Consider the following 22745-nt stretch of genomic DNA (forward strand, 5'->3'; position numbering starts at 1 on the left):
TTTTCGGTACTGCTTTGGCGCCGGTTGCTCAGCTACAATAAAGTTGGATATATGAAAGATTTCTTTCTACTCAGAAACTCTTCTCATTTCAAATTCAAGGCTCAGATGGGAATGCGAGCATGAATGAAATAACCTTATAGGCAGCCTCAAACAGGGCGTGTTCTAGGAACACACAAAGAAGAGTGTGGGACGACAAATGGGCTTATTCAGGACATACCCCAAGCCGTACGAGCCGCCCTCTCCGTACAAAAATAAAAAAAGTGGCGGACGGGGAAGAAGTCGGCTGAAGGTTCCGCTTGAATGCTTTCTGGCATATGCCTACGGCGTGTTCTTTTGTTGTCTTGGACATCCCTTGGTGAAATGACACAGTTGCTGTCGAATATTATTTATATTTTTCAGTCCAGTGAATTCCGCTTCTCACTTCACCCAGAGTATTTCGTTTCATTTTTCGGTGGTCCTTCGGATGAAAGACCCACTACGAATTTTTGAATTACTGTTTTTTTCGAGACAGTGATGGTTTAACGAGTGACACTGCCCATATTCGGGGCAGTACGTGAGAATGCGTTTGCTCAGGTTTACGGGCCAAAAAAAAAGAACATCAACATAAGAGCATTATTTAAAGGCGGGCTCCTCAAAAGACTTTCAGTATAGCCAAGAGGCAGCAAAGAATGCCGATCGTGTGGAGCAGAAGCAACGTGTGCGGAGACACAAATACTCGCTCTACTTCAAAATGTTGGTTCATATTTGGATTCTTCGTTTTCCTCGTGGAGCTAACGATCGGAGAAAAGGTAAGTTTCTTGCGGACAACGTGTTGGTAGTTAAAATAATGTCCCAAACATTCTAATAACTATTTGGCTTGGGCTGTAGCGATTCCGCAAACAGCGCTGTAAACGAAAGTTCAAAACAGAAGATCCTGATGCCGTGATGATTTGCTATATAAATCTGATCAATTACACAAAACACGACACACTTAGAACTTGGTAATGCGATAGGTTTTAGGTGTTGTACTTTCAAAACATGCTGACCAATTCTAAATCATCTTTCGTTGCTACGTTGTTAGAGTCATTAGACCACTGCAGCGTTCGAAGACAGACGTCGTCATACAATAGTGAGTGCGACGTAAAGTTATAAAAGTATGAAACAAATCAAGCTCAAACCTAAAGGTGATATGACTGCATTGCACGTATCAAATACCTAATGTTCAAGATTATCCTTCACTTGCCTGAGACAGGAGCTGGTTATAATTGAGCCCAACTACGCATCGGGTATCGTTAATCTTGGGCCTTCTGTCAAGCATAATAAGATGAATGGCGGTCTTCTAACTTGTAGTGCACGAACGCGATACGCTTTCCTTCGGGCACTCTGGTTCGAAAAGCGTGTAAAAGTAAAAGGCAGCTGCCTCCCTAAAACAGAATTTTGATGTTGAAGCAATCGGAGCTCGAAGATTATTTGTCGTGGTCGTCATTAAATAGTCCGCTAGAGTTATTATTTTAATTGTAAATTAATCAGATAATCACCAGCCAAGTATTAAAAAAATGCACTACAAATGCGAAAATATTCAATGCAAAATTTCTTTTGGTAAGTGCTTGCATAGGCGCAAATTGGCGATTTTCTGCCGCATACAAGAACACATAACTAGGGTAAAACATTTTTTTTTCATGTGGGTACAATCGCGATTTGACTTTCGGGACGTAGTTTAGGACCCAGGCGATAAGTGTTATTTTTCAGTTATTTTTCTTGATATAAGCTTGAATTAGAGAAGCGCAGAGCAGTGTTGCTAGGATAATTCGAATTATAACTTATAACGCAAATGATGCATAACCTGAATAATAAACTTATGCGTTCAAAAATACTTTCTTTACATTGCAGAAAATCGACACCCGCCTCAATCGCAAGAGTAAGTTGTTATTTTTGGCTTAACAGAAAACTAGCGACTTATAGTTTTCCTTCGTGCTCCAATGAGTCAACGGCCTCTAAAAGTAAGAAGAGGGAGACTTAGAAGGCGCGTGGTTTGAATGTTATTTAGGTGTAATTATATATGAAATAATTATTCATAGTAGGATGTCGTGAATAAGAATAGTCTCGTATGAAATTGTCTGGCAGCGAAATGAATACAGACCTGCGAATCCGACACACATGAGTAATCTGGTCGTTAACGACTCTTTGGTTCATGTTAACTGAAATTTTTTTACTACATTTATCCTACTTATTCACATCTATGTAGCCTAATGCTTCTCGGTCAGTGAACCGTGCGGTTTCATTGTAACTCTTTTCTCCACACTGGCTGCTACACTTGCAGATATCTTCTCTCTCGTGCTTCTTTATTTTCGCACCTACCACATTCCGTAGAATGCCCAAGATTTTTCACAAACGCTGTGGCACATGCCCCATTGTACGTACCCTGTGTTACAATTTGTCTGTTCGGGCACTCGCCCACTAGCATGCACACAATGTCCAAATTTTTAAGCTTGCTCGAGCACTTAACCAGTCACCCGCGCTGTAATATAGGCGAAACGCCTGCTTGTATAGCCGGCAGCAATGAGTCACCGTTTGTAAGTTGAGGGTTAGAGGGAAAGAAATATTTGCTTTAAAATGAAACAAAGATTTTTTTGCAGGAAAATTTGCGTAAGGTGACCGCTTTAGACGCAGAAGGATCAAGTCATTTTATCAATATACACCCTGAGGCAGCAAAAGTGCCTTTGTGGGTTAGAAATACGTTTAACAGCAGATGAAAAAGGCCGCTGTAACCTCATGCCATAAAGTCCAAAGCAATGTCTACCGACACCGCCTTTTAAGCGTAATGGGAACCGCTTCGACAGGTGCATGCTGGAGCTGGTACGTTACGCTGCCCTATAGGGCTGCCTGCAACAAGCGAAAATTGAAATTCTTCTATTTTACCCACAAGAACCACGGTATGATTAGGAACCATGCCGTGACATGCATGCAAGGCGTGCACCCAGTGCACAATATACAGTGGCGCTTTTGCATTTTCATCAAAATGCGACCTGCGTGGCCAGGATTCAATTCAACGTCATCGGGCTTAACAGCGCAAGGCCACTAAGCGCAAAGCCGCTAAGCCACTACGGCCGATGACAAGCAAGAATGTTGACCTTGTTTCGAAACAAAGTACAACACCACAAAAAATCATGTTTAATGTGGCGGCAAAGCTGTATTTTATTCTTTTGCGATGGTAATTTTTGACAAAATGTTCAGCACGACGGGTGATTGCAAATGGGCTGGTAATTGTGATGTACAGTACGTTGCAATGTTGAGCGAAATACATGTCTTGTATCTGACAGCTCAAATTTAGACGTACTTTAGGTAAGATTGAAGGATTGGAACTTCAAAACACTGATTAAAAGTCGCAAACCTTGTCGCAACGCCCACACCATCGTTTTTTATACGCTAGGCCGCGTATTGTGTGGCAAATAATTACAGAAATCAGTTATGGACTAAAATGATTTGCTGTAATAATTGGTACTTTGCTCAAGCAAACATATCACGGCGTCTGCATGAATTTACTATTCTTGAAGGTTAATACTACCTCAATAATTTGCATAAATAGGCAAATTTTATAGTTCTAGTTTTGATTCAAGGGGAACTGTATTTGGAACTAGCATGGGGTTAAACAAGGCGACTGCAGCTCTTCCACTTTTTCACAGAAAAATGATAAATAAAAGGCGATGGGTTGACAAAAATAATGCTGGAATTCATGCTATATCTGAGGCGTCGCATTTGGCGCAAGGCAACTGTGCTTTTCCCTGTTACTGCTATATTTCTTCAACTTTATTATAAACGAAGCCTACACGACTGAAAAATAGCAAAGCATCCTTCAACTTAGAGCTTTGATCAATAGGGCAATGATGAATACGTTACGAACCAAGAAGTTTATAACACGTACCGTTTCAGTGGAATTGACAATCGCACTGGGCCAGCACAATAACGAAACATCGAACTAAAAGCTGTGGTTTACTTAATGTAAAACGAAAAGCTGCGATGTGGCAACACTGCTACTGCTTGATATAGATATAGGTGAGGGACGTTTTCTTCAGAGGTGGGCTGATCAAAATGTTTTCGAATGCGGAACAATTACGAATATTGAGCGTCAGGGCCAGCATTCGCGAACATTACTTAAGCTAAACTTTTTTGTTAGAGTAAAAGTGGCCGGCGAATTCGCAAGGTGCACTTGTAAAATAAAGGGCTTATGGATTCGCCCGCAGATGTTTGCTCCAACATAAAATAGATATATGCGAAAATCAGAGCAGAGTCATTCATATCGGGAAAATTTGTTGCCACGTCTGCCTAGTTTAGTGCAAAAATATAGTTAACTGTCACATAAAGAGAGGTCGACATTACATGTTGTAAGAAAACGCGAGGTCAACATTATGCTCCTAAATAAAGAGGACATGCAGCGTTAAGCATATTTCAGCCTTTCAGGAATGAATAGCTAATGTACGTATAGCCTTGCAAGAACGTTAGATAAATGGTTTCCGGATTAGGATCTATCAATTTCCAAGAACACCATCTGACAGACTAAATGCGAAAATCAAAGTGGGCTTTTAGGCTACCGCAGCAAAGCCGAAGGCTAACCTTGTATGAACCATTTTTATCTGCAGCGCTTCGAAAACATTTGTCCTTGTCTCATGCCTGAGAGCCTGTTAATTATTTGTTTGACAGACAGCAAACAGTAGAAAACTTTAACAAATGGTTCTCGCTAACTTTTGCGTTAGTTTTCAGTGTTTCAAAAAAGTAAACTGTTTCTCTTTCATTACATTTTCTATTCGAGTCCCAAACTACAGATATCCGATAAACAAAAGTTGGAAAGTAACTATTGATCAACTATCAACAAATTTGAAAGTAACTATTCCTCGCTGATAAGAAGCAGTATTCTCGGTTGATAAAATTGCTGAATATCAGTTCAGTAGAGTTTCACTCCCCAAGCAAACGAGTGAAATGGTCCTTTCTGCCCGAACGCAAAAGTTCCTCTGTGAAAGAGCTTTGCCGATATTACAATGCGTGAACTCAGATCAATCCGCGTTCTTATACATTGGGAGAATGCCATATGAAATAGCCGAGCGTCCAGCGCTAAATCTAACTATTAGTATTACGTGACAATTATACTTACTTGCGATGTTCATGCAAATTACACCACAAGCATTCCTTATAAAATATTAGGTTACTTGCACCAAAATTATATTTTCACCCCTAAAATTGTTGCTTTATAAAGCACTACCACGGCGGAAACTAGATCATGTATCGGTAATTTGTGATCCATGTGATGACACTGATGCGACCACGCTGCGCACATTAGTGGCATGAAAACAATTGTCGCATTTGCCTGAGTTATCACCGCAATATATCTAGATGAATAGGGTCTCATAAATATTACGATCACCCTGTACAGCGATAGGGTTTTATTCTTCGACCCCCATAATATTTACGTTGCATTGATGGCCGTCATAATGGGCAACTATTGTTTTGTAACGTGAAAATTATTTCAGCGCATTTTCTTCCCCACAAATCATAAGAATAGAAGCTCATCCGTGCTGACATTGTTTAAATGATGGACTACTATGCCTTTAAGCAAGCGTGGGCTAACATTGTATAAGAAGCCACCATTACTACTACTAGCCACTACTACTTCACCTAAGCCAAAAATTTTCACTTTAACTGTTTAACTAAAATATTAGTAGAAGCTAAGCTTTTTTATATATTCAAACGTAAATCCAATTTCACCGTTTCTTGTTTATTTTTCATAATCGCTATATCCGATGTGTACAATATAAAGTGAAGACGGCAATGGCTTTCCTACTTAGTCACTCCCACTTTTGTTTAGAAGATATCTGGATTTTCTGCTTTTTTTGCGGGGCAACCAAGATGATAGTAAAGCATAAAAATGCGCAATCTAAAAATAGTTGTGCAACCAAAGAATAGACAGCACGAATCAGATATTCGATCGGACACGTGCTCATTTACAGCGGCATTCTGCCACAATGAAGACTACCATGTCATGCTCAGGTATTTGGCTATTACGCCAAAATTCCCGGCAAGCCCTTCGCTGGGTTGAAGTCTTTCAAAGCGATAGCTTGTGCATTACGGGAAAAGACGCGCTGCAGATTTCAATGAGCAATGGGCCCGTCATCCACCATGGTGGACATTACAGAGAAGGCGGTACTTTTAGTGAGCAGTAAGACGAGTTGGACCTTGCAGAAGCCCGTCACAGCGTATTGATTCGGTGAGACGCACAGAAAATTACACCCTGTTGTTGAAGGATGGCCCATACCCACTGCGGGAGATTGGCCTAGAAGCAGGCAATTTTGAATGATTGTAACCGGTATAAAACTAGGCATATCAGAGCGTAGTTTTGGGGACACATGCCTCCCACAACTAGTTCATCGCTGTCCAGGAGATGAGCGTGCTACTTTTTTTAAAGTAAATTACTGTTATGCGATGCGCCTAGCGTCTCAAGCGCTGGCTTGCATGAGTTTATACTGTGCATTGTCTAATAGATGATCTGAGAGCATCGGGTTTCTGTGCATTTTACAGTGCAATTCGCGTTCGGTTGGACATTAGGCCCCCCCGAAATCTTAAGTGGGGCCACACCCAAATTCCAACTTGACCCATACAGAAATTTCAAGCTGGCTCACCCGCACAACCGCTCCTGCGTTGAGTTTCGGCGTGCTTCGGCATCGTTCCTCGGCGCAACCGAGCGAACACGCACAGGTGAAAGGTGAGAGCGAACGAAGAGTGCAGCGGTAGATGCAATAGCGCGCGAGGAGGAAAGTGGAGAAGGCTGCTACAGGGAAAGCATGACGCGGAGAATGCAGCAGTGGTGGAGGGAGAGGAGGAGCCGAAAGGAGCGCTGAATTGCCGGCAGCCACGGCATCCGCCGCGGCGTAGGAGATCTCATCATCACTACCCAAAGGGGGCCAGGCTGAAGTGAGGTGGGAGGGTTGTGCTCGTCCGCGGCGACAGCTGCTGATGCCAGTCCGCGGCACCAGAATATGTGACGTAAGTCACTGCTCCTGCAAGGGGTTATGGCGAGTGGCTACGAGTAGGGATACAGATGTGACGCTCCCTTGGGCGCTGTCGCCGCTGACAACAGCGGCACGGTATCCCCCCGACGAAGGCACCCTCTCGTCGTTGGCGGAAGAAAAACGTGAGAAGAAAAGCATGGTGCGGCGCAAGACGGGCTGCGCGGCGACGATGGCTATGATATGGCGCCTGAGTAGCACGCGCTACTCACTTCGTTCTGTTCCTAATACAAACATATATAATCATAATACAAAATATTGACACGCAAAATAAAACCCGCATAGAACTGCGCTCAAATTTTGCAGTATCGTAATCGCCAGTAAATTTTTATCGGTCTTTAGCAACGTCTAATGTCCCAAATTCACCCTAAAGCCTGGGAACTGAGGAACCGGAACCTTAGGATGAGAGCACAGGAACGCCGTCACTTTAACGTGCGAAGATTTGGGCAATTTCATTTTCTCTTCACATTTATGGAGTGCCTACAGAGGGCACTTGACTACAGCTATGGGTATTGTCAGCTATTCCGTAAGCTACCTTGGCACTGTCACTTTGACGTCAATGTAGTCATTTACAGTGACGATACCCTTAACGCGGTTTTCCAACAAGTACCTGATATTCGGTCCAGTGTTCTCTTGTCGGTATGTGCCATTCTTATCATCGTTATTGTAACGCCCGCCTCTTTTGTGCTTCCGAAGCTCTTTTCACAAGCATGACAATGACGAATTGCAAGCATAGCCGCCACCATCCTGCCGAGAATGTTTTTATGGGATGCACGTAGCGTAATGCTCGCCCAATACAGTATTGCTGATTCTCGCCTCCAATACACATATACAGACGCTCTGAGAGACTGTTATGAGCGCTAAACTTTAAACTACACGTCCTCTACTGTCGTTTCGCGATGTCTTATTGGTCAGCGCAGTCGACTGGCAAATACGACATACTCGATTTTTATGGTGTGATAAGTGAAGTGCACAAGACCAAGTGCAGTGTTTCGCAAGAAGAAAGTCGACAACCAGAACTGCGAAAAAGAATCAGCAAAGGAGCCAATCGCGGCAATCGGCGGAGATGAAGACAAACAGTCGCTGAAAAACATGTAACTTCTGAGGGGACCAATCCTGCGTAACTATGAAGCCACAAAAAGAATAAATATGCGATGGGCGTCCCTAGAATGCGGCGGAGTTCGAGGAAGCGACACAAAAAAGAGGTCGGCCACAGGTACGGTACTGGGAGTGGAAGATGGCCTGTCAGGCTTTGGACGTAGTCCTCCATAGGCTCTACCGACCGGGACAGCTATTCGAGAGCTGGCCAATACCTCCCGGATCTTCTTCACATTCTCCAGCCACGGAGTAATGCCTTGAGGTGTGTGGATGCCTGTGCCTGTAGGTAGAACGTGAGCAGTTGGACTACGGTCCCTAGCTACAGGACGTCCTATTCCCATGCAGCTTAACCCTGAAGGTTTCCGGTGCGGTACGTGTCTCTTCTCGGGTATAGGAAACAACTGCGCTGCAGTCATCAGCGACTCGTCGCTCCTTTCCACCACTGCCTTGGTGAGGTCTTCGCTGCTTCCCGCATTGTCTTACGCTCCATGCCATCGAAGACCGAACTGTTGTTGGCTTCACTAAAGCGCACTCCCTTAGCTTTCTTCGACAGCGCTGGTATTTTCTTCTTTGTTAATGTCACTTGAAAACATATCGTGCTGCTAACTGTTGTTTTAGGTGTGCGTTAGCTACTTCCCATTTACTCTATGTATTAAGTATATTGGTGTCATCGCGTGCAAACACATTTGTTATTTTTTGGGGTACACTGGGGTAATCCCTCAGTGACCTACCGAATAATGCAATAAATAATAACCTGCATCACATTCAGGTTCAAATTACAGTCGAGGCGCTTGTGGATTTCTCATGCCCCCATGCTGACACGATGATGAAGCTAAAGATAACGACGACAGAAGTCATCGTTGTGCATGACGAGTATGTCGACGACGGTAGTCGTTGGCGTAACAAGAGCGGGCGGACGAAAAAGAGTAAAAAAAAACGGTAGACGGATGGGATGTACAACGCTAACAAAATTTCTAGCACTTAACTGCTATCGTAGTTATATGTGGACCACACCGGTAGTGAATCCTTGTCTAAATATGTGGGCCAATTCAGAAGGTAGTGAAGCTTCAAAGTATGGGCGGTTCCCTTAAGAATATTGTAATGTTCGAGTTCCCGCGTGCAGCAGAAGAATGACAGCAGACAACAAGCCGACACAGACTCCATTGACCAACTGTTTCATTCTCGTTCACGCGCTCCGCGAGCTACGCCGCTAGCCAATGAGATGGGGCGGTGTTGCCATCTGTCGTTCTTCGTGGCAAACGCTGCGGTCAAACATGACACCAGCACCAGTACACTCGCTTGCCTTTCGGCTTGACGCCAGCACCCTCGGTTTTGCCGCGGGAAATGGACAACTTGGTTCAAGGACTACAACACATGGTGGTTCCTGGTGACTTGGAGCCATGATGACCACCTTGAGAACTTGGCCCGTGTACTGCATCGCTTGAAAGAAGCCGGGCTAAAGCTCAAGCTCGACAAGTCGACCTTCTTTGATTCACAGGTGGAATACCTGGGCCACCTTGTTACGTCGGCTGCTTTCCATCCTAACCCTGAGAAGACTAAGGCTGTACTGAAGGCCCCGAAGCCTAGTGATGTGAAGTCACTGCAGAGTTATTTGGCACTTGTAAATTTGTTCCGACGATTTTCGCCAAATTTGTCTACTGTTATTCCTACACTGAATGAGCTGCTCTGAGCCAAGACATCGTGGATATGGGGAGCTGACCAGGAGCGTACGTTTAGGCAAAGCAACGAGTTACTGGTGTCTGCTGCGGTTTTGGCCCACTACGGCCTTCGGAAGCCCTTGTTGCTGATTTGTGATTCATCACCGTATGGAGTGGGATCTGTGCTGGCTCATCGTGGCGACACGGGTGCTGAGGGTCCGATCGCTTTTGATTCAAGAAGTCTCGCGCCAGCTGAGCGCAACTACAGTCATTTAGATAAGGAAGCTCTCGCTCTTGTGTTCGGAGTGACCAAGTTTCGACAGTATGTATGGGGCCAAGAGTTTGGGGCGGTCACGGACCACGAACCTCTGCTTGGCCTGCTCGCCGCTGACAAACCCGTGCAGAGACGTGCTGTACTCGAGTGCTGCGCTGGTCACTGATGCTGGCCGCTAACAACTACAAGCTTAAGTACCGTCCCGGAGCCAGCATCGCGAATGGTAACTGCTTGAGTCACCTGCCACTGCCTGTTTCTGCACATTCCGTCGAGCAGCCAGCTGAAGTTTTCATGCTCAAGGTTGCTTACCCCACGGTCTTGGTACCGTCTGTAGTGACTGAAGCGACCTCCAAAGATCCTGTGCTAGCCAATGTTCGGGAGGCACGGTCGGCCGGAACAGAGCTGCGGGAGCCTGCCCTGAAATTATATTCACATCGAACTACGCAAATGAGCGTGCAAGAAAAGTGCATCCTATTATGTTCCGAAGTGGTGATTCCTAGTACATTGCAAGAGGACGTGCTAAACCTACTCCATGAATGCTATCCTGGCATTTCCAAAATGAAAGCAGTGGCTAGTAGCCATGTGTGGTGGTCTACCCTGATGAAAACATCACTAATGCTGTGCGTCGATGCCGTGTGTGTCGGGAGAGCCAGAGGACTGCGCGTCCAGTAGCGATGACGCCATGACCGTCCCCTGAGAAGCCGTGGTCGCGAATCCACTTTAACTTTGCTGGACCTCTCAATAATCGACAGTTGCTGATTGTGAGTGATGCCTTTTTAAAGTGGATAGAAGTCGTTTCTGTGGCAACACCGTTGGCCGATGCCACCATTCCATGCTTGCGCACCATGTTTGGTACCCATGGGTTGCAAGACGCGATCGTGTCTGATAATGGACCAGCATTCGTGAGTGCCAGTTTCAAAGAATTTCTCCAGCGAAATGGCATAAAGCATGTGCTGACACCGCTGTATTACCCGGCATCAAGTGATGCTGCGGAGCGTGCAGTGCAAACTATTACACCAAAACTGAATTGTGCAGTGGGCGCAAGCTTCGAGTGGCAGCTAGCTCGTGTCCTTCTGAAGCACAGAACATTGCCACATGAGATTACTGAATGCTCTCCTGCTGAGTTAATGATGGGACTCAAGCTGAAAACAGCTTTGACTCTACTGCATCCTGACATGAGGTCCACAGTTCTGAGAAGGCAGCTAAAGCAGAAGGTGGCCCACGACAAAAACATGTACCCGACGCCGCTTACAAAACTAGGACATCATGTCTATGCACGAAACTTACGAGACGGCCCACCCTGGGTTCCAGCGACAGTGACTGCTACGTCAGGCGATCACATCGCTGATGTCACAATGCCGGATGTTCCATCCTGGAACCGGCACCAAGAGTACCTGCGCCCAGATTTCACCGCACTCGACGTGCCTCCGGGTGCTGTGGCGAAAGCGCAAGCCTGCCCATGTGACGGAAGCGTACATCACCAACAGACCTCTGCTGGGCAACCACACCTGAGCGCCAACTGTAAGGACGAAGCTACACAACACGAAGCTTTGCGAAGGAAGAATTCAGTGCTGGACGAGCCAGATGCTCCGGCACCGACTTCTGAACCGAGTACACCCCAAGTGCGAAGAAGTTCGAGAGCCAGGCAACCCGTTGTGCCGTATTCACCATGAGGCTTGTGGACATTGGTTTCCCTGTGGGGGTGGCGAGGGGTGCCGTGCTTGACCACAGCGTTTGCCACGAAGAACGACAGATGGCAACAGCGCCCCTTCTTATTGGCTAGCGGCGTAGCTCGCGGAGCGCGTGAATGAGAATAAAGCTGTTGGTTACCGGAGTCTGTGTCGGCTGGTTGCATGCTCTCATCCTTCCGCTGCACACGGGAAATAATATGTTACACATATGTCACCTAAAATTTTTGTTGCTCCAAAAGGTAGTGTCGTCTGTAAATTCGGACAGTCTACACGAGTATATGGAGGGTACAAATGGCGGCACACTGCTAAGGTCGTGCAGTTTTAATACGCTGGCTATTCTCTCCTTCTCGTGGTTATATGGGTAGATATCAAAGTAGTACACTATAAAGAAAATTGACCCTGCGCGATGTTGCTCCTCCTCCTCTCACGCGAGGCGAGACCCCAAGGAGTACCACGCCTTGGTTCCGTGCCATACACCCGCCTAAATTGCTGAGGAGGACTTTGTCTTTGATGAATTTCAAATAAAGATAGAATCGCCATGTACATATATTTCAGTAGATCTACCTTCAGGAATGGTATTTTCCTACTTTCTATGTGCTAAAAATTTTGCTCTGAACAGAGCACGTATTTCTTCTTAATTTATTGTATGTAGGGAATCCGTTCAGACTTCGTAAGTACATTTAAAACATTCCGTGCACTTTCATTTATGACACCTGAAGTGAGATTTGCTTTGCGTCATCATTTTGGACTATGTCTCACCTATAATGCTGCTTACTGCTCTCTGCTCCAACGCGGTTGCCTTTTCTGTGTCAAACAACGCGATGATCTCCCAAACTCTTTTCTACACTGACAGAAAAGAGATTGGCAATGTATATGCGAATATTACTCTCATATATCCAATAATGCGCAGGTTGCGGTTTGTCCCACGCCACGGGAAGGGTTTTCAATGGTGAGCCAATAAGCAGGACGCAAATTCCTTGGATAGTAAGTGAACCATCAACTGCTTTGCTCACTACATATGCGAATCAATTTTCGCGAAAATTTTGTCTACGCTTACAATTTTTTCGCTGTCTAAGTATATAAAGTTGTGCTATGTGAATTCTTATAAGTCATTTGAAAGGTGGAATTGCTTGACTGACTAGTGCATTAAAGGATTCTGGCAGAAGCGATGTGACGACAAAATGGGACGGTCATGGAGTTACCTCTGAATGTGTTCAGCCATACACCGCATTGCAAAAGGCGAAACGCGTTATCTCTGAGGCGTATATGGACTATTCCCTTGAGATTGCCTTTGGACACGCTGCGCCATCTAGCGACGCGGCCATAAAGTACACGCGTGGCGGGTGGAGATAACCAGACAAGACTGTCTTGGTATAAATGGCGACTGTTGGATTCCGCCCAAGATTAGAGGCAATTTAGGGATTTATTTGTCCCTAAACAGTGGCGCGTACCCACTTGCGCACACCTAGTGACTAAAGTTGGCCTGCAAAAGCTCAACAGAATACGTCAGCATTTCTCAGCGCCCACAGAAAGGGACCAAATTCGTGCCGATGGTGGGTTCTGAACCCTGCTCGAAAAACAGAAGGTTGATGATGTACATATTACCGCATGTACTATCGTGAGGCTCATGTTGGTGATGCTCTAAAGAAAACCTAAATGTGGACATAGATAGATAGATAGATAGATAGATAGATAGATAGATAGATAGATAGATAGATAGATAGATAGATAGATAGATAGATAGATAGATAGATAGATAGATAGATAGATAGAAGTGCATAAAATATTTAATTGAATAATTACTATTTAAAAGGGATACAGGACAATCGACCTTGTCATCAAATATGTTATATCTCGCTAAATCAACAACAGATGGCAAATGAGTCTTAGAACATAATTGCATTTTCAGTAATTTGCAGGTTATTTTCTTGCTGCAAACAGCTGATACAAGGTGACAGAAAAGACGTTTATCACCTCGCATGTGCTATCCTGTAACCGGATGGTGCAGGTAACGGTAAGATGACTGTAATAAAATAAATAACGACTATATTAGGATGCACAGGATAATGAAAGCAACCCTTAATATACCCGCGGGTAATTAATAAAGGGAAAATCAGGCATTCACCCGTTCGTAGCAATTGCTGCAAATACGGGTTTCTCGAGGAAAAAAAGCCTCAGAGTTGAAGCAAACTTCGTCCTGGTCCGGGACTCGAACGCGAGAGCACTACACTTCCGGGGCAGCCACTCTACCAACTGAGCTAACCAGGCGGCTAGCAGATGGCAGGGCGAAGTCGAATTGGTCGACAAAATGAAGCAAAGGCAAGTGTTTGACGAATGAGTTCTGGGGAAAGACGCAAGGTTTCCTGCGGGTTTCCGCAGAACTTCAACGTCATACCCGCAGTGGTTGCTCAGTAGCTGTGGCGTTGGCTGCTGAGCACGAGGCCGCGGGATCGAATCCCGGCCACGGCGCCCGCATTTCGATGGGTGCGAAATGCAAAAACACCCGTGTACTTGGATACAGGTGCACGTTAAAGAACCGCAGGTCGTCAAAATTTTCGGAGTACTCCACTACAGCGTGCCTCATTATCAGAAGGTGCTTTTAGCACGTAAAACTCCATAATTTAATTTTAATTAACCCCTACTATGGAGCTATAGAAGAGAGAAAACCAACGGGCCTGATTTTCAGTAGTCGCAATCATCTGAAACAAATAATGAAGCCATGGAAACCATACGGAAAGTCGAAATTATCGCCAGATGAAAACAAAAGTGGGCTAAAATTAATTTGTCGCTGATGGTAGCCTACCGAAGAATCCGCCGATTGTTCGACGAAGGTCGTTGTATCGACGCCCAAATTCTTGGTTATTTGCTTGAATCAAAAACTGCAGATTTTATCCCCTATACCTATTTTGGCTCCATATGGTTTTTATGAACCAAAAGTTCTCGTTTTGCTCTTTTCGTTAATTAGACAGCGAGGGGTCTTTAGTCCGTCAAATTTGTTGTCGTTACGTACCGTGGGAGGGCTCATTGGTCTGCTGCCTGCTCAAGCATTCAGTTTGCGTTCAGTTTCACCTCACACGACTGGGATAGGCCGCAGCAACGTCGTCAGCCACGCCCATCGGCGCGGCCTAGGTCAATCGCATGAGGCGAAACTGAACACAAAATGAAAGCGCGTTCCGAACAAAAATCTCTGATCTAGCCCATGGTGCGTCGCTACAAACCTTGAATACTATAATGAGATCTAGTCGACACTGAACGTGAGGTGGGTTCTGCGGCAACGTGAGGGGTAAATTTACCTAAAAATTTACCGACCAAACTTCCGCGTTGTAGGCATCGCAAAGATGTTGCTTTTGAGAAGCATTTGCTTAAGCTTGTCCGAAGGCGCACTTAAGCTGGTGTCTTAAAGTGTTCATCTTGCTGCCCGTTATCCTTTAAGGTATGAGAAAAACAAAATCCCATTCCATTTTATACAAATGGAGGTGTAACTTTGCAAGCCTGTCGCTCAGGCAATTCACTTGAAAGGCAATATGATTACTGAAGTAGGCCCATTTCTTTTATGAAATTTTATTCATACGGAGGTGTAGCTTTGCAAGCCTGTTTCTCAGGCAATTTACTTGAAAGCCAATATGATTACTGAAGTTGGCCCATTTCTTTTATGAAATTTCCAGCAGTATAACCCTCCGTGAATAGCCTTTTGCCGCAAATGGCCTTTAGGTGGCACAAAATATGACAAGAGAATACAAGTCATGGTGCCATGTGTGTTAGTGCCTTTGTTTTGTTCGAACAGTTTTCAGACAGTAAGGTGTTTATACAGTAATGATTATTTAGACCTGTTTAAAGCTCTACAGCGTTGCATTATCTTATATTTGTTTTCATGCACTCAAGAAATAAGTGCTTATTGCAGAATGCTCCAGACATTACGATATGTATCATTCGTAATGTTAAACGCTGTCTTGCTTCATTTGCTCATTAGGCTTCGATCCTAGAAACCGTGCAAACAAATTGCAAGACTAAAGCATATGATGATACTTGAACATACCTTTTCAGCAAAATTTTAGACGATTGCTGTCATCATCATCATCATCAGCCTGGTTACGCCCACTGCAGGGCAAAGGCCTCTCCCATACTTCTCCAACAACCCCGGTCATGTACTAATTGTGTCCATGCCGTCCCTGCAAACTTCTTAATCTCATCCGCCCACCTAACTTTCTGCCGCCCCCTGCTACGCTTCCCTTCCCTTGGGATCCAGTCCGTAACCCTTAATGACCATCGGTTATCTTCCCTCCTCATTACATGTCCTGCCCATGCCCATTTCTTTTTCTTGATTTCAACTAAGATGTCATTAAGTCGCGTTTGTTCCCTCACCCAATCTGCTCTTTTCCTATCCCTTAACGTTACACCTATCATTCTTCTTTCCATACCTCGTTGTGTCGTCCTCAATTTGAGTAGAACCCTTTTAGTAAGCCTCCAGGTTTCTGCCCCGTAAGTGAGTACTGGTAAGACACAGCTATTATATACTTTTTTCTTGAGGGATAATGGCAACCTGCTGTTCATGATTTGGGAGTGCCTGCCAAACGCACCCCAGCCCATTCTTATTCTTCCGATTATTTCCGTCTCATGATCCGGATCCGCCGTCACTACCTGCCCTAAGTAGATGTATTCCCTGACGACTTCCAGTCCCTCGCTGCCTATTGTAAATTGCTGTTCTCTCCCGAGACTGTTAAGCATTACTTTAGTTTTCTGCAGATTAATTTTTACACCCACTCTTCTGCTTTGCCTCTCCAGGTCAGTGAGCATGCATTGCAATTGGTCCCCTGAGTTACTAAGCAAGGCAATATCATCAGCGAATCGCAAGTTACTAAGGTATTCTCCATTAACTTTTATCCCCAATTCTTCCCAATCCAGGTCTCTGAATACCTCCTGTAAACACGCTGTGAATAGCATTGGAGATATCGTATCTCCCTGCCTGACGCCTTTCTTTATTGGGATTTTGTTGCTTGCTTTATGGAGGACTATGGTGGCTGTGGAGCCGCTATAGATATGTTCCAGTATTTTTACATATGGCTCATCTACACCCTGATTCCGTAATGCCTCCATGACTGCTGAGGTTTCGACTGAATCAAACGCTTTCTCATAATCAATGAAAGCTATATATAAGGGTTGGTTATATTCTGCACATTTCTCTATCACTTTACTGATAGTGTGAATATGGTCTATTGTTGAGTAGCCTTTACGAAATCCTGCCTGGTCCTTTGGTTGACAGAAGTCTAAGGCGTTCCTGATTCTATTTGCAATTACTTTAGTAAATACTTTATAGGCAACGGACAGTAAGCTGATCGGTCTATAATTTTTTAAGTCTTTGGCGTCCCCTTTCTTATGCATTAGGATTATGTTAGCGTTCTTCCAAGATTCCGGTACGCTCGAGGTCATGAGGCATTGCGTATACATGGTGGCCAGTTTCTCTAGAACAATCTGTCCACCATCCTTCAACAAATCTGCTGTTACCTGATCCTCCCTAGCTGCTTTCCCCCTTTGCATATTTCCTAAGGCTTTCTTTACTTCTTCCGGCGTTACCTTCGGGATTTCGAATTCCTCTAGACTATTTTCTCTTCCATTATCGTCGTGGATGCAACTGGTACTGTATAAATCTCTATAGAACTCCTCAGCCACTTGAACTATCTCATCCATATTAGTAATGATATTGCCGGCTTTGTCTCTTAACGCATACATCTGATTCTTGCCAATTCCTAGTTTCTTCTTCACTGTTTTTAGGCTTCCTCCGTTCCTGAGAGCATGTTCAATTCTATCCATATTATACTTCCTTATGTCAGCTGTCTTACGCTTGTTGATTAACTTCGAAAGTTCTGCAAGTTCTATTCTAGCTGTAGGGTTATCTAACCCTACATTGGCGTTTCTTGATCAGATCTTTCGTCTCCTGGGATAGTTTGCTGGTATCCTGCCTAACGGAGTTACCACCGACTTCCATTGCACACTCCTTAATGACGCCCACAAGATTGTCGTTTATTGCTTCAACACTAAGGTCCTCTTCCTGAGTTAAAGCTGAATACCTGTTCTGTAGCTTGATCTGGAATTCCTCTATTTTCCCTCTTACCGCTAACTCATTGATCGGCTTCTTATGTACTAGTTTCTTCCGTTCCCTCCTCAGGTCTAGGCTAATTCGAGTTCTTACCATTCTGTGGTCACTGCAGCGCACCTTGCCGAGCACGTCCACATCTTGTATGATGCCAGAGTTAGCGCAGAGTTTGAAGTCTATTTCATTTCTAGTCTCGCCGTTCGGGCCCCTCCACGTCCACTTTCGGCTATCCCGCTTGCGGAAGAAGGTATTCATTATCCTCATATTATTCTGTTCCGCAAACTCTACTAATAACTCTGCCCTGCTATTCCTAGTGCCTATGGCATATTCACCCACTGCCTTGTCTCCAGCCTGCTTCTTGCCTACCTTGGCATTGAAGTCGCCCATTAGTATAGTGTATTTAGTTTTCACTATGCCCATCGCCGATTCCACGTCTTCATAGAAGCTTTCGACTTCCTGGTCATCATGACTGGATGTAGGGGCGTAGACCTGTACAATCTTCATTTTACACGATTGCTGTGTAATATGACAAATCGAGCAGTCATCGTGCCATTTGAAGCACCTGGTGGCTAAAAATGTGCAATTCTCCGGCCCATGAAATTTTTAAACGTTGTGCTGTGATTTGGCAGATCCACTTTTTTCGCAATTCCCCCACAATGAAATCTATCTAATAATTGATGTATTTTTCCCAGGTACAGATAGAAACTCCTATACCAGGCACGGATTTAGTCAAGATGTGCGGTGGAAGCATCATTACACGCAATGTCGTGATGACTGCAGCACATTGTTTTCCTGAGATGTGCGTATTGTTTTGACGTCTTCATCTGTCTTGACTTCTGATTTAGGAAAGCTTTAGTTAGATATAATTGGGTTACAAAAGATGCAGGTGTGTGTGAAGTAAAGACGACTGATGCTTTGTGCGTCAAATGCTTGTACTGCAAATTCGTGCGCAGAAGCTGAATGATGATTCTCGAGCTTAAGTAGAGCCTAATTTGGTGAATTTGAATGGCGTAATGTTCAAGAAACAGCGTCCAGGCACTTCAAGAATAATTATATTTTAGTGCTTTGTGTATATGTAAACTGTTAAAAAATGCATCATAAATGTACTGGATAAATAATAATCGAGAATAAATACACCCTAGAAATAAATGCAATGAACAATACACATCTTAATCAATACCTCGTTCATCCGCAATATTAAATTTCTTGATCCGCTTGTGTGGTCTCAATAACGGTGGGAATGTTGTTTCAAGTATGGATAGGCGAGTGGTATAATCTCTGCCACAAAAATTGGTTCTGCACGATAGTCCTCCAGCCTCCTGAACACTTGTTTATATATCCTTAAATTATTTAACCTCAGAGCTTCAAAGATGGGAGATAGAGAGGAGAGGATAACATGTAAGGCATAAAGAATAATGCACAGCCTTTGTCAAGAGTATACGGGCTACTCTGCGCCATCGCCATACACGCCATCACCATACACGCATGGTGAGAGGAAAGCTTCTGTTCATTCTCACTTATGGCATGCCTCGCAAATTCTCGTAAACAGCCTCTAGTCCGCTTCCTAGTTGCAGTAAACGTAGCCCGTTTACTTTTGGGAAATGATGTACATAGGAAAAATAAACTGCGGAACGCGTGTGGTGGCAAATATATCCAGAAACAGAAAATTTTAGTACGTCATTATCATTATCATCAGAAGCTGCAGCAACAGCCTATATTTATGTCAACTGTCAGTACGAAGCTCTCTACCTGCATTCTCCAATTACCCCTGTCTTGCACCAACGCATTCCAAATAGCTCATGCAAATATCCTAACTTCACCACCCCACCTAGATGTCGGCCGTCCTCGGGTGCGCTTACCTTCTCTAGGCGCCCATTCTGTAACTGTAACGGTCCACCGGTTATCCATCCTACCATTGCACGGCCAGCCCAGCTCAACTTTTTTCTCCTAATTTCAATTCGAATACAGGCTATTCCCGTTCGCTCTCTAGTCGACGCCACTCTCTTCCTGTATGTCAATGTTACGCCTAACCATTCTGGTCCCATCATTTTTTGCATGGTCCTTAACTTGGTCTCGAGCTTCTTCTTCAACCTCGAAGTTTCTGCCCCATACGTTAGCACCGGTAAAATGCAGTGACTGCACAGCTTTTTTTTAAAATGATAGTGGTAAGCGTCCAGTCAGCATCTGACAATGTCTGCCGTACGCACAACGATGCATTTTTATTCGTCTATAAATTTCGTTCTCATGATCAGAATGCCCTGTGATGGTAACTTACATAGGTAAACGTACTCCTCCACAGACTCTAGAGGCTGACTAGGGATCTTGAACTCTTGTTCCCTTCCCAGGCTATCATATATTATGTTTGTCTTCTGCATATAAATCTTAAACCCCACTTTTACACTTTCTGCGTTAAATAGACACTAAATGCAAATACTAAGTCGCCATGGATTACTCAAATACCTTTCCAGACATCTCGCAACGCTTGTTTCGCGTCAAGGAAAAACTTAGTTTACGAGAAAATTGCATCTGAAGGGTTCGAATACTTTTTTCGTAATTCAAATCTTCCGCCAACCAACCGGGGGAGCGATAACGTTGCATAATCTATCAAGGCAATTTGCTGCCGTCGGAGAGTAAAACGGCGCCCGACAGACGGCGGTACCGAGCCAAGACAGATAAAGTAAGAGCGGCGGATTCTCCGCTGCCGCTGCTTTTTGGCCAAGTGGTGTAGACCGTTCGGTATCCCGCAACATCACATAGAAATTGGATTCTCTGTTACTAGCAGTTTCTGCGAGATTCGTGAGCCAGCAAAACCAGCGCAGCACTACGCGATAACTACTGAAACGCGAAAGCGTGGGTGGCGAAGAGTCGAGAGAAAACGAAACCATTCGACCGCCTGCGTCGTTGTCAAGGGGGATTTCAATGAGTTCTTTTGTCTAAACGTTAAGTAGAACGGGACAAGCCGCATTTTATTTCGTGTTATAATACAAGGATGGCTTGTGCAACGATTGGTTGAGTATGGGGACAGAATTTAACTGAGAAGTACTTTCGTCACCGGACCAGTACTTGAATTTCCCAGGGGATTCTCTAATCATCTCCTGTATTCACTTCAATTCCTTTATTATTAAAGTTCTCTTAGCGGTAATAAATATACCTTAGAGATTCTCAAGCACTAATGTTTCACTTTAGCTTGACAATATTGACTGCCGGTGCCCAGCGTCAGCGGGATCCTGATATTTTCAGCGCCGCCGTTGAAAGACGTTGAAGATTGACTGGAATCATATGAACATGCCAGCAACACCAACAAATGGGACGGACCCCTTAAGCTCCGCAACGCCACCTTCTATTTATCGGGCGTCGCCAAGCTGTGGTTCAAAAACCACGAAGCAAATGTCCACCCGTGGGCTTGCTTCAAAACCGGCATCGCAGAAGATTTCGGCCGCCCTGGCATGCGCAAACTTCGCGCTGACCAATGCCTACGTAGCCGATGGCAGCAAACTGGTGACAAGTTCACCAGCCACATAGAAGACAACGCCGACCTCTGCCGGCGTGTCAACCTGACGTTGGCGGATTGACACGCCAACGTCGTGTCGCTGACGGTAGCACTGTGACCGTGTTCGGAATGTGTACTGCACGCGTGAGCATTTCCGGCCGCCATACTGTCGTCCTTGTCCCCGTTCTTGACCAATGCCCCCATGATCTCATCCTAGGCCTGGACTTCCTCTCCGCCCATTCAACATTCATCGATTGTTCCTCAAGTACTGTGCGTCTTGACCTGCCCCTACAGGACGTTCCTCCAACACCACAGGAAATTCGCCTGAGACCTCCTGATTTTGTTCACATTCCACCAATGTGTGTACTGGTGGTGGAATGTGATAAAAGAGTTCGTCCGTGCTGCGGTCGCTCGTCAGCTTTCGCTGCTCTCCTCAGCCACGCCACCACCCTCGCCTTTGCCGGCCAACCTTCACCGTGTCATCCAAGGGCAAGTATACGCAGCTCTCCGTTCTGCCCGCAAGACTCCGCCTGTGCCGCCTGCAGTTGCTTTCCCCGAGGTGACTGCACCTCTCAGATTTGCCGGGGCTCTCGCGCGGCCACCACCTCCGACCTTTGCGCCATTCCCATCGGTCGTGCCACTGCGTCCAGACACCTTTGTGTGGCTTTGGGTTCCCGACGTTCCTGCTGGACTATCATCCAAGCTTGTCTCCAAATATCAAGGACCCTACCGTGTTGTAGCGCAGACATCGCCTGTGAACTATATTGTCAAGCCTGTCGTACCACCTGCGGACCAACGCTGTCGTGATCGCGAAACCGTCCATGTACAGCGCCTCAAGCCGTATTACGACCCCATGATTCTATGTTCACCATGTGTCGCCAAGATGGCTCCTTTTCCTGTGGGGGTCAATTGTAGTGAAGAGGAATGCCCGGCGCCGCAGCCACATCGCCATTCACCCGGGAGGCGGGAGCTCGAGATTGCCGGAGCTTCTCTGGTTGAGACACGCTGCCTGCTGCTCTCTTGTGCTGTATTGCTATTAGAATTCCTTCAGTGTCCGTTTAAGGCCCACAGCCATTTGTTTTAATTCGACCCGAGTGCTGCTGAACCGAACAATGTCATCTGCAAACCAAAAGTTGCTGAGATATTCGCCGATGATGCTCACTTCTACGCCTTCCCACTTTAATAGCTTGAATACTTCCTCCATGCAAGCAGTGAATAGTGAATAGCATTAGAGAGATTGCGTCTTCTTGCTGAGCAATTCCTTTATAAGTAATTTCCTACTTATGGAGCCCCAAGGTAGTTGTGGAACTTTTGTAGACATGTAACAAGATATTCAGGTATGCCTCCTGTGCAACTTGATTACATACTGCCTCTACGACTGCTGGTACCTCTACTGAATCACCTCTACT

The 22745-nt window shown here is 45.1% G+C and overlaps 2 protein-coding genes across 2 annotated transcripts in view; one reads left to right on the top strand and one right to left on the bottom strand.

Moving 5' to 3' along the window:
* The window catches only part of LOC142564374 (transmembrane protease serine 2-like), a 113393-nt gene that overhangs the window by 62356 nt on the left and 28292 nt on the right, over window positions 1–22745 (bottom strand). The window lies entirely within an intron of this gene.
* Window positions 666–18661, top strand: LOC142563318 (CLIP domain-containing serine protease B4-like). The gene is made up of 4 exons (XM_075673877.1): window positions 666–788; window positions 1870–1897; window positions 12666–12739; window positions 18539–18661. Exons 1-4 carry the CDS (start codon window positions 669–671, stop codon window positions 18659–18661), a joined length of 345 nt encoding a protein of 114 aa, XP_075529992.1. The 5' UTR covers window positions 666–668.

Source organism: Dermacentor variabilis, chromosome 11 (assembly GCF_050947875.1).
Source record: "Dermacentor variabilis isolate Ectoservices chromosome 11, ASM5094787v1, whole genome shotgun sequence".
NCBI classification, from domain to species: Eukaryota; Metazoa; Arthropoda; class Arachnida; order Ixodida; family Ixodidae; genus Dermacentor; species Dermacentor variabilis.

Coding starts and splice junctions, on each gene's coding strand:
- LOC142563318 (XM_075673877.1), top strand. CDS start 669: ATGCCGATCGTGTGGAGCAGAAGCAACGTGTGCGGAGACACAAATACT. Junction 789..1,869: donor AGCTAACGATCGGAGAAAAG/GTAAGTTTCTTG, acceptor TTTACATTGCAG/AAAATCGACACCCGCCTCAA. Junction 12,740..18,538: donor GGACGCAAATTCCTTGGATA/GTAAGTGAACCA, acceptor TATTTTTCCCAG/GTACAGATAGAAACTCCTAT.